Source organism: Oncorhynchus mykiss, chromosome 18 (genome assembly GCF_013265735.2).
Source record: "Oncorhynchus mykiss isolate Arlee chromosome 18, USDA_OmykA_1.1, whole genome shotgun sequence".
NCBI classification, from domain to species: domain Eukaryota; kingdom Metazoa; phylum Chordata; class Actinopteri; order Salmoniformes; family Salmonidae; genus Oncorhynchus; species Oncorhynchus mykiss.
In genome coordinates, this window is record NC_048582.1 from 65485239 (window position 1) to 65497842 (window position 12604).

At 42.2% G+C, this 12604-nt stretch overlaps 1 protein-coding gene across 1 annotated transcript; it reads left to right on the forward strand.

The window, feature by feature from the left end:
* Nucleotides 1–6530: 6530 nt before the first annotated feature.
* Nucleotides 6531–12290, forward strand: LOC110496701 (cyclin-dependent kinase 5 activator 1). The gene is made up of 2 exons (XM_021572737.2): nt 6531–6809; nt 10706–12290. Exon 2 carries the CDS (start codon nt 10876–10878, stop codon nt 11860–11862), a length of 987 nt encoding a protein of 328 aa, XP_021428412.2. The 5' UTR covers nt 6531–6809; nt 10706–10875; the 3' UTR covers nt 11863–12290.
* The last annotated feature ends 314 nt before the right edge of the window (nt 12291–12604 follow it).

Genomic DNA, 12604 nt, shown 5'->3' on the forward strand with positions numbered 1-12604 from the left:
CAAGCCTCCTTTGGAGGGATGCTTTAAGATGGCTCCACACAGACGAGGCAGAATCACTCCATCTGATGATGACTCTGATGATGATTTTTCTTTTTTTAGCTGCCTTGTTCTTTGCAGATCCAAATTTGGACTCCGCCCTCGCTTCCCATTCTTCGGAAAACAGCCTTTTGCTAGATTGTGCCTTATTCTTTTCCTTTTCTAGTGCCTGCTTCACTGGTGTGCCAGTTAGAATTGCTGTTTTGCGCCGTTATCTTCCTTTGCAAGCTGGTTTTCGGGGGCCAGCTTTTGGATATGGCCGGATGTCCTCGGGAGTAAGTAGTCCGCTGTCAGCAACGGCATTACTGGACATGGGTGAGCTCGTGCTAGCATAAGAACTGGGCAGGTCTGTGTCTGAGCTCGTGCTAGGCAGGGCTGGAATGGTGCTGGGTCCTGGCAGGTTGGTGCTGGGGCCTGGCAGGATGGAGCTGGGGCCTGGCAGGGCTGGAATAGTACAGGGGCCTGGCTGGAATGGTGCTGGGTCCTGGCCGGTTGGTGCTGGAGCCTGGCAGGGCTGGAATGTTGTTGGGGCATGGCAGGTTGGTGCTGGGGCATGGCAGGTTGGTGCTGGGGCCTGGCAGGTTGTTGCTGGGGCATGGCAGGCTGGTGCTGCTGCATGGCAGGTTGGTGCTGGAGCCTGGCAGGGCTGGAATGTTGCTGGGGCCTGGCAGGGCAGGGTTGGTGCTGTGGCTTGGTAGGGTTGGGTTCTGAATGGGGCGATCTGTAACGTAGGATGGCGCAAACTCTGATTACAGAAATACATCCCTGTTCTAAGGTTGTACCCCAGCCACCCTAAAACCAGCCTGAATGTTCAAGGGGGTTGCAGCCAGAGGATAGGTGATTGCCACTATCCCAGGAATGTCATAAATTGACATTGTCTTCCCGGGATTGTTCCTCATCCAGGCATCACACGCGGTGTTGATGTGCCTCGTCAGCGGCCTACAGACATACCTGTCAAACGGTTGAAGCCGATGAGAGCAATGTGGTGGGAATAACAGAATAATTATGCCATTTTCTTTGGCATAATTGAGTCCATCAATGGACAGATGAGACTCGTGGTTTTGTCCAAAAGGATTAAACAGGTCTTCTCCTTTGAGCACTTCGTATGCTCGACGAAATGTTTCAGGAAGTCAACAAAGTGCACCCAGAGGGATTTGCCCCTCCTTTGCTGCCAGGTGGCCCGTTGATCAGGAAATGACCGCGGAAGTTGACACAGGGGAATATAAAATATGGAGGTATACTATTCCCTGTGACTGAGACAGCACAGGCCAGTGTGACGAGGGTTCCCCTTTCAGCGGAGGTCAGTGTGACGAGGGTTCCCCTTTCAGCGGAGGTCAGTGACCCTACTTGTTTGAATCCACGTCTGCTCACCACTCAGTGTCAGTTTTATCGACATTCCATATGTCTCCTGGTCCAAACTGATATCTCTATAGTACTTCTGCTACAATGTCGAAGAAGCATGACCATTTTTTTCTGTTGAAGCTACTTGCCCTGACGAGGCTAGTTGTCTCTGGCTTTCTCAGAGACAGTGTTGGGTGCTTTAAGAAGAAGCCTGTAAACCACTCCGAACTGGCCTTTTCTTTTTCTGCTCACATTGATGCGAACTTCAGCTGGTACAGCAAACTGGAAGACAAGTCTTCTGACCTCACTTGGCGACAGACCAAAATAAATGTCAAGTGACCTCTTAATATATACTGAACAGGCTGCATCTCCAAATCAGGTGATAAAACCTGCCGTGGCATTTTATAGCCAACCATTGTTGTTGGCGTGGCTGTCTGACTTTCAACTTCTTCTCTGGTAACCTTTTGACAATCTTTATTTAACCAGGCAAGTCAGTTAAGAACAAATTCTTATTTTCAATGACTGCCTAGGAACAGTGGGTTACCTGCCTTGTTCAGGGGCAGAACGACAGATTTTCACCTTGTCAGCTCGGGGATTCAATCTTACAACCTTTCGGTTACTAGTCCAACGCTCTAACCACTAGGCTACCAATGCAGAGTCAGAGTACGGTAATTTATGTCAAAATCCTTCGCTGTACTCCTGATTGATTTGTTCTGCAACTTCACCTGCCTCACTGTCTTTAACATTATTCCAGGTGGTGTCATTCTCTCTTTCTTTTTATCATTTCTAACCATCTTTCTTTACTTCCCCTCTTTATTTCCTTCCTTCCTTCAAAAACAAGATTTCCTCATTACAATTACATATTCATTACAGGCTTATAACGCCCACCTCCATGTCTACTATCCTTCTTGCCACAATGCAATTCATAACACCACACTACATTTATGACAATGTATGAAGTAGTGTGTGTGTGTCTGTGGATATACTGTCTCATACAGTAGGCATGTAGTGTGTTGTAGACACACACATACACACACATGCCAGAGCCTGTCTTGTGTGGTCCAGGGATATGTCTGCTGCTCTAAACTATACATATATAATGATCAATTTACAGTAACATGTAATACTATTGTCAGAGCTGATTACACAATATCACAATGCTTTTTGTTCTGTGTCTATGTATACTGGGGCAAGTTGTCACCAGGTGAAGACTTGCCCCAAAGTCATTGAGACAACTTGTCCCAAACTGACATGTGTGCTAATGTTGGCTAAACGGTTAGCTCAAGATAGGACTGCAGCTAAAGTATTAAAAAGACACATTAAATGTCTCCTCTACTCAGTGCAAAATGTTATAATTTTAAACATTCCTACCTAACAAATTTTTATTGCATAAAAATGTAAAGTGAAATTTTTTTGCTTTTGAAGGGGAAAGATAAGAACATTGTGCTCACCTCAGATTAGAGTGACCTCTAGTCACCTCTCTCTCTAGAGTGACATGTAAACAGGAAGTTGACCATAGAACATGTAGTCGCACAAAGTAGCTATTTGGTTTTTGAGAGAGCGCCTCTAGTGTTGGAGGTATGAACAGTTTGACAACTTACCCGTGTGACAACTTACCTCACTCTCCCCTGGGCTACTCAAGACTGTCGATAAAGGGTTTGGCTCGTGAGACCGCTTAGGAAAAAATCTTAAATCACTGAAGCTTTGTTAAAAGATCAAGTTGGAGAGGAGCAAAACAGTGAGCTGACATTCCCTTTTTATCTATGTATTGTAGGCAGGCCTACATTATTGTAGCCATGCTTTGGATGTGCGTAAAACCCCCTCCATGATGTAGGCTACATGTGTCCATGCCCATCATGAAACGAGAGATGAGAACCTTGGTGAATACCGGAGAACCTCGTATTTAGAAGCCATTGTGAAACAAATATATTTTATATTTGAGATTCTTCAAAGTAGCCACCCTTTGCCTTGATAACAGCTTTGCACACTCTTGGCATTCTCTCAATCAGCTTCATGAGGTAGTCCCCTGGAATGCATTTCAATTAACAGGTGTGGCTTGTTAATTTGTGGAATTTCTTTCCTTCGTAATGCGTTTGAGCCAATCAGTTGTGTTGTGACAAGGTAGGGGTGGTATACAGAAGATAGCCCTATTTTTTAAAAGACCAAGTCCATATTATGGCAAGAACAGCTCAAATAATCAAAGAAAAATGAAAGTCCATCGTTACTTTAAGACATGAAGGTCAGTTAATCCAGACAAATTCAAGAACTTTGAGCGTTTCTTCGTGTTATTGTAATGGACAATTTCTTTTTGCTTTTCTTCCAAAAACAAGGCAATTTCTAAGTGACCCCAAACTTTTGAACGGTAGTGTATATCAATTATCAAAGCAGAATTACTTTCCCATTGTTTCTCAAATGCAATGATAGTGTCAGAGGAAGGCCCGAAAAATGGTCAAAGACTCCAGCCACCCTAGTCATAGACTGTTCTCTCTGCTTCCGCACGGCAAGCGGTACCGGAGCGCCAAGTCTAGGTCCAAGAGGCTTCTATAAACAGCTTCTACCCCCAAGTCATAAGACTCCAAAACATCTAGTCAAATGGCTACCCAGACTATATGCATTGCCCCCCTCCTTTACATCACTGCTACTCTCTGTTGTTATCATCCATGCATAGTCACTTTACGAACTCTACCTTCATGTACATATTACCTCAACTAACCGGTGCCGCCGCACATTGACTCTGTACCGGTACCGCCTTGTATTTAGGCTCGTTATTGTTATTTTACTGCTGCTCTTTAATTACTTGTTTCTTTAATTTCTTATTCTTATCCGTATTTTTAAAAAACTGTATTGTCGGTTAGGGGCTCATTTGTTGTATTCAGCGCAGTTCTGTGTCTCTGCTAATATCTAATGTAAAAAACACAATTTTAAATTTTGCTACATAAGACTGAATCAAGACGGTCGGTCACATATGTGGGAGCTCCTTCAAGACCATTTGAAAAGCATTCCATTTGAAGCTGGTTGAGAGAATTCCAAGCGTGCGCAAAGCTGTCATCAAGGCAAAGGGTGGCTACTTTGAAGAATCTCAAATACTAAACCTATTTGGAGTTGTTTAACACCTTTTGGTTACTACATGATTCCATATGTGTTATTTCATAGTTTTGATGTCGTCACTATTATTCTACAATGTTGAAAATAGTACAAAATAAAGGAAAACCCTTGAATTAGTAGGTGTGTCCAAACTTTGACTGGTACTAAATATATATATATGTATAATATATATACAGTATATATATAATATATATATATACTGTATATATAATTATTGCGCTTTCTTATATCTCCTAGATATAGGACAGACACTTCAAAACCTTGTTCCTTACCATTTATTTTTTGACTGGTAATAAATATATATATGTATAATATATATATATATATAATTATATCTCCTAGATATAGGACAGACACTTCAAAACCTTGTTCTTTACCATTTATTTTTTGACTGGTAATAAATATATATATGTATAATATATATATATATATATATATATATATATATATATATATATATATATATATATATATATATATATATAATTATATCTCCTAGATATAGGACAGACACTTCAAAACCTTGTTCCTTACCATTTATTTTTTGACTGTCTTTTCAGACATTTATGAATTGTGTTATTCAATGCGTTACTATGAGCTATAGTAGTAAATGCTTATTGACCTTCCGATTTTGTCTCAGTATCCTAAAAGCATTCTTGGCAAATAAACACGGTAGAATTACACCACTCCACAAGCCAAATAATATTCCTTATTGCCATGTACTGGACTGTACCTAGAGTACAAGGTTCAGATTTGCACTGAACAATTTCACGTCAGAAAAATGATGTAGAAAATCTGGCTTATGATTAGCCTCATATACATTATCTATTGTTATCCTTTTAATTTTGAGAACATATAGCTATTTCATCAATATGCAAATGATGTGTGAGTTTAGGACATAGAATTAATCAAAATATATTTTCAAAATGTACAAATAAATCTAACTTGTTTGTAAATGTTAGACATCTTAATAAGTAGGTGAACAGAAGTGGCCAAACTTGCTCCACTCCCTGATCTACTGGTTGAGCAGACTTCTATTCCAGCCCAGCAATAATACACATTATTATCAACTCATTAGGATTGATACGTTGAATCAAATGTGTTAGTGCAGGGTGGGAAGAGAAGCCTGCACACCCACCCACCTCCATTGTATGTTGGGTAACAACAATTGCTAACATAAGTACATCCAAGAATGTGCCAGCAGTCTCTTGGGACATTCACTGGGATCTCTTCATCTGCAGACAGGCTTTCACAGCTACCCATATCTGAGGACAGACATCACAAAGAAACAGGCATTATCGTATTACAACTACACAGCCCTGACTATTATCTCTCTGTCTGTCTTCATAGTTTTCCCCTCTAGGGACTAAAACGGGAGAATATTTTCATAATGTCCTCCCACAACCTGCCCTATCTAACTAGTAAACCTACTTCCTTTTCCCGACAGCTGCACAACACCCTTCCACCCTCTTCATTTGCTGTTATCTACAAACGCATTTGGTGCATGAGTTTTTAATTTACAATGATAAATAGGCCTACATCAAGATAACAAGCTAATATGAAGTCAACCAGCTAATGATATTTCACTTAGCTATAGTATGTCAAGTTGGCTAGCTATTTAGCCGAAACACAGTGGCCTGGTGTAGCTAGCCAGCTAGCTAATATCTTTTTAAAAATGTCTAAATGTATTTACTTAGCTGAATAGGTTCACGCCTACACCCACGCCCACAGAGCGGACAATATTTTGGAGCGAAGAGAAGAGTTGTCAAGCGGAGGCACCACTTCTAGTCGAAACGTACGGTTACCGATATGAGGGAGTGACACAGATTCTCTTTCCCCCGGTATTCTGTCTGCTTTCGAAGGACTTTGTATTTTACGTAAAGTTCTGGATAGGCTTTTCAGCACACAAGGATGGAATCCATTGAAAGGACAGTGTGGTCAGATATCCAAGTGAAAGTTTGCGTTGTCATCCCTTTGAGATGGAGACTCGACTGACAGAAGAATTTCTACTCTATAACGGAGCAGCCTTTTGGATTTAGTCTGCAGCAGCTATTACGCGGCGCTGGACACCTGCACCCGACCTGGCCGAGACGGACGGCGTCTACGCCGCTGCCCTGAGAATAATAAAGCGCTCAGAAGCGCTTCTTGAACTGAATCAATCATTTCGGCACTCATGTGAACAGTTGTCAATGTTACCTCCCCACAGGCTGTCCATTTATTGCGCTTTGTTGTGCAGTTCTGTAAATCGCGGACTGCAGATAGGCGATAATGGACAACGGGTTGATACTGCCATCGGACATCCGATGATATAGCCATACATAGGCTAGGTGAGTATATCTCTTCTGTTTGCATTGTTTGTTTGTTTGCCTTTTGGAAAAAATATGACCTGTTTGGGTTTTGAAATTGTATTTAATTTCTCATTGATATTTATTTAAAATTGTTATTATGGCAAATGGATTTTCATTTATTGTGTAGTTGTATTTTTGTCAGAGAGCTTGTGTTTTTATAGGCTTAAAAAAAAAAAAATGTTAAAGTGCGCACTGACACATTGTAGCATGCCCTAGAATATCATTGTGCTTGGAAATCGACTATTTATTTCCTCAGCGCACTGCAGTAGGCTACAACAATGTGTTGAATTGATTCAACAATTATAGCTGCGCGGATATTCTATTTGGGTCAGTCTGGTGACTTTAGTGGAGACTGGCGCATGAGGAACCGTCCTCACACTAGGGAATTGTCTGGACTAGCTCTGGTCCCGGGCGTCCAGGGGGTTCGTAGAGGATAGTAGAAGAACGCGCACTAACGCCCTGGACCAGAGATACAGTGCCTTCAGAAAGTATTCAAACCCCTTTACTTTTTCAACATTTTGCTGCCTGAATTTAACATTGCTGTCATTTGTTTTTTGTCACCTACACCCCATAATGTCAAAGTAGAATTGTTTTTCGACCATTTTTACAAATTAATGTCTTGAGTCAATATGTATTCAACCCCTTTGTTATGGCAAGCCTAAATAAGTTCAGGAGTAAAAATGTGCTTAACAAGTCACATAATAAGATGCATGGACTCACTCTGTGTGCAATAATAGTGTTTAACATGATTTTTGAATGACTACCTCATTCATCTCGGTACCCCACACATTTTATTTCTATTTTTTTTTTATTTAACATTTATTTAACTAGGGCAAGTCAGTTAAGAACAAATTCTTATTTACAATGATGGCCTACCCCGGTCAAACCCTAACCCGGACGACGCTGGGCCAATTGTGCGCTGCCCAATGGGACTCCCAATCACGGCCGGTTGTGATACAGCCTGGAATCAAACCAGGGTCTGTAGTGATGTCTCTAGCTCTGAGATGCAATGCCTTAGACCCCTGCACCACTCAGGAGCCATACAATTATCTGTACGGTCCCTCAGTCAAGCAGTGAATTCCAAACACATATGAAACCACAGGGTGGGAGGTTTTCCAATGCCTCTCAAAGAAACCGCTCAGGGAATTCACCATGAGGCCAGTGGCGACTTTAAAGTGGACCTGACAGCATTTTAGCAACTTGAAATGTTATTAAAATCTGTTCATATGTCTAAGGAAGAATATGACACACAAAAAAAAGAAGTCTGACAAGCTAAGACACTAAGATATGGTAATGTTTGGGAGTGATGTACAGTACGACATTTTTTTTAAAATGAATAGACACTGCAGTAAATAAAACCTAAAAAACAGCTGTCTCGTCCAGGACCAGAGTCTATGCAGACCGGTGCGCCATAGCCAATCAGAGCTACAGAAGGTCTTTATGCAAATAAGCCATTTGCCAAAAAGACACAAAATGCACCTGAATGGATTTCTGCAAATATGTAAATACAATGGGAGTCCTATTACATTAGGGAACTTAACAGTCCCATTGATCAAACAACAGTGAAAAATTAGGCTATCGCTCCCTATGTTATGCACATCAACAACAGTAAGATCAACAACTAATGCCAGAGTGAGATAGGCTCAAATCTAACGAGAAAACATTAGACACACCCTCTTAAACTTGTTCAGCTAGTTGGCCATCAGAATTGCTCTGATAAACGTTGGGGCCTGCTTGTCCTTCTGTAGCCTGCCTGCCAATGCATGCATTTCCCAACCCACCCACATTTTAACAACTGAATGGGAACTTGTCTACCTGCCCTCCCATTTTATTGATGCCAAATACATTTGATTGACAACTAAGGGTGCGTTCGTAAATTGCCTCGTGCCCGAGGAGTAGGGATGGGCTCACAACAGCAGTCTAGCACCCAAGCTAACTGGCTAAAGTTGGCTAGCTTGCCATCTTCTTCCAGACACAAATGAGAACACCTCCCTCTGACCATTTTACTCTCACTAGCAGAGCTGGTTAGGCTGTTTACATGTTATCTAGAGCGTTAGTGACTAACAATGACATTTTTATGTCAACGTTTACTGACACCGGTCATAGTCAGCGGATCTTGCACGATTGTAAATTGAGCAGTTATTCTGCACTCTCTGGCACACTCAGATGAGAGTGATTTGACGGCTGTTTTGGTCCACTAATGCAGGACCAATAAAGGCCCAGTGCACTCCTTTTGTGAGAAAATGTTTTTTATATACATATTTGTTTGCAATTATTTTTGAGGGGTTGCAGCAGCACCCTCAGAACCCCTCCTTCCCGCGGCTATGATGAGGGGGAAAAGTTGGTCACTCACCAACTCCTCCAATGACACAACATCCTCCCAGCACGTAGCTAGCTAGCTAACGTTAGGCTCCGCGTTTTTAGCTTGCTAAATAAATAGCTACATAAATAGGTACGCAAGCCTATAAGCTACATTATGACTGACTTGTGATCATTTCCCTTGCTAGTTTGATTGAATTGCCATTCATCAACCTTTCTTACAGTCGTCCGTTTTTGTCCAAAATATTGAGTCATTGAAACTGAAATATTGCATCCCGAATGAAGGCAGCAAACATTGTACCAGAGCAGCTGTGATTTACAACCTGATAGCAACATTTTTTGGACTACAAAGAAATGTATTTGTGAATTATATCCATCTATTCTGCCAACATGGAATTTTGAGTCAAATAGAATCTATTTTTAAAACCGCTTCTAACCATGTGTATGTGACCAATAACATTTGATATGATGATTTTGATTTGATAAAGTTGATTTTGCAGCATAAACTGCTAATTTGATATTTTTGATACATTTACTGATATCACTCTCTGATAAATTTACTGATATTATGGTTGTCTGTTGGTTTCATATTTGCCAAGTAGTTCAAATGCTCTCATTCCACTTTAAAACAGTTTGAGTTTAATGGCTGTGATAGGAGAAAACTGAGAATGGATTAACAACGTTGCAGTTACTCCACAGTTCAAATCCAACACAACTCATCACTGAGTACAACTCTTCATATTTTAATGCATGGTGGTAGCTGCATCATGTTATGGGTATGCTTGTCATCAGCAAGGACTAGGGAGTTCTCTATAATAACAAGAAATAGAATAGAGCTAAACGCAGGCAAAATCTTAGGAGGAACACCTGGTTCAGACACTGGTAGATAAATTCACCTTTCACCAGAACAATAACCTAAAACACAATACCCCATATACACTGGAGTTGCTTACCAAGATGACTTTGAATGTTTCTGAGTGGCTAAGTTGACTTAAATCGTCTTGAAAATCTATTGGAAGACTTGAAAAAATGGCTGTCTAGCAATGAGCCGCAACCAAATTGACAGAGCACGAAGGACTTAAAAAATAACATAGTACAAATATTGTACAATCCAGGTATGACAACTCTTAGAGACCCAGAAATACTCAAACCTGTAATCTCATCCAAAAGTGATTCTAACATGTCTTGACATAGGGGTGAGAATACTTGTAAATTAGATATTTCTGTATTTTATTTTCATTTTGTCATTATGGGGTATTATGTGTGTGTATATGGGTGAGAGAAAAAATTGTATTTGTAATCCATTTTGAATTCATGCTGTAACACAACAAAATGTGGAATAAGTCAAGAGGTGTGGGGTCTGAAGGGGCTGTGTATGTATTGATATGCTTGTGCAAATAGCCGTCCGGTGGGAAATAGGTGCACAGCGCTGCTTGACAGGACATTAGCGAATATAAATGTTTCAGATAAAACTATACAAATGTTTTCAAAGTTTAAGTAGGATATTTGCTTATTTATTTTCAACATCATAAATGTTTGCCGTTCTTGTTTTGCAGATAATGGCAATGCCATCATGGGCATTTGAATAGTGTCAGCATCAACTGGAAAAAGTTTGTCTCTAAATTCAACTAAACTTGAAGAGTTAAACAGGAGAGAACTGTGCCTCCATCTCACCCCTGTCCAAATCTGACCTCACAAAGCCAGTATAATAGATCACGGAATCACCATGGGTGCAGTACTGTCACTGTCCCCTGCATCCAGGAAGAATAGCTACTGCGACACGCGCCCCGATTCGCTCAACCACTACCCGAGCCTGAGCAGCCGATCGCTCAACACTCAGAAAGACCACACCGGCGGCCTGAAACGGGGCCAGTCAATCTTCCTCCCGGCGCTCACCTGGAAACGCCTGGTTGCCACCACCAAGAAACGAGGGGGTTCTAAGAAATGTTCTGGGGGTTCTGGGTTGCTCGGAGACCCCCTCAACAACAACAACATTTACCAGAAGGACCCGGTGTTGCATCTCAACCAGGAGAATGTCAAGAAGTCTCTATCCTGTGCCAACCTCTCCAGCTACAACAGGCCAGCGGGACTAGGCCTGGGGATAGGCTTTGGCCAGGGGCACTGTGGCTATGAGATGGGCATTAAGCCCCAGCAGCTACCCTCCGTCATAAGAGTGCCCCATAAAGGAACAGGCGCTTCGTCCCCCAAGCGCGTCATCATCCAGGCGTCCACTAGTGAACTCCTCCGCTGCCTGGGTGAGTTCCTGTGTGGCCGCTGCTACCGGCTGAAACACCTCTCCCCTGCGGACCCAGTGCTGTGGGTGCGGTCGGTGGACCGGTCTCTACTCCTCCAGGGTTGGCAGGATCAGGCCTTCGTGACGCCAGCCAACGTCGTGTTTGTCTACATGCTGTGTCGAAATGTGGTGGATGGGGACCTGGTGTCGTCGGAGCACGAGCTTCAGGCCACGCTGCTCACCTGCCTCTACCTGTCCTACTCCTACATGGGCAATGAGATCTCCTATCCCCTGAAGCCTTTCTTGGTGGAGGCTGGCAAAGAGGCGTTTTGGGACCGATGCCTTGCCATCATCGACGCCACTAGCACCAAGATGCTACGCATCAACGCCGATCCCCACTTCTTCACCCACGTGTTTGCCGAGCTTAAGAGTGAGGGGGGCTGCGGCCCACAGGACTACAGCAGAGTGCTGGACCGGTGAGAGGAGGGGTAGAGGGGTACAACCCCCCCAATCCCCATCCCCCCTTCCAATATCTGCCAAACATTTCCCCCTCCTGTCCCCTACATCCAAGCAGGTAACACAGGGGGGAAGAGACCTACTGGCCTATCATGACTGCGGTCTGTATGGTCACTGACACGGTTGGATATTCCATCAGCTGCTTGTCATGAAACCCCCCCCACCTGGTATTCAAATCTTACCTTATGAGGTCCGGAGCCTGCTGGTTTTCTGTTCTACCTGATAATTAATTGTACCCACCTGGTGTCCCGGTTGTAAACCAGTCCCTAATTCGAGGGGGCTTCGAGGTCCAGAGTTGAGTTGCAAGGTGTTATTGTATATCACAAGTAGAGGTCGACCGATTATGATTTTTCAACGCCGATACCGATAATTGGAGGACCAAAAAAAGCCAATCGGACAATTTTTATTTATTTATTTATTTGTGATAATGACAATTACAACAATACTGAATGAACACTTTTACGTTAACTTAATATAATACATCAATAAAATCAATTTAGCCCCAAATAAATAATGAAACATGTTCAATTTGGTTTAAATAATGCACAAACAAAGTGTTGGAGGAGAAAGTCAAAGTACAATATGTGCCATGTAAAAAAGCTAACGTTTAAGTTCCTTGCTCAGAACATGAGAACATATGAAAGCTTGTGGTTCCTTTTAACACGAGTCTTCAACATTCCCAGGTAAGAAGTTTTAGGTTGTAGTT

Excerpts from the sequence above, each read along its gene's own strand:
- LOC110496701 (XM_021572737.2), top strand. The coding sequence starts at position 10,876 with ATGGGTGCAGTACTGTCACTGTCCCCTGCATCCAGGAAGAATAGCTAC.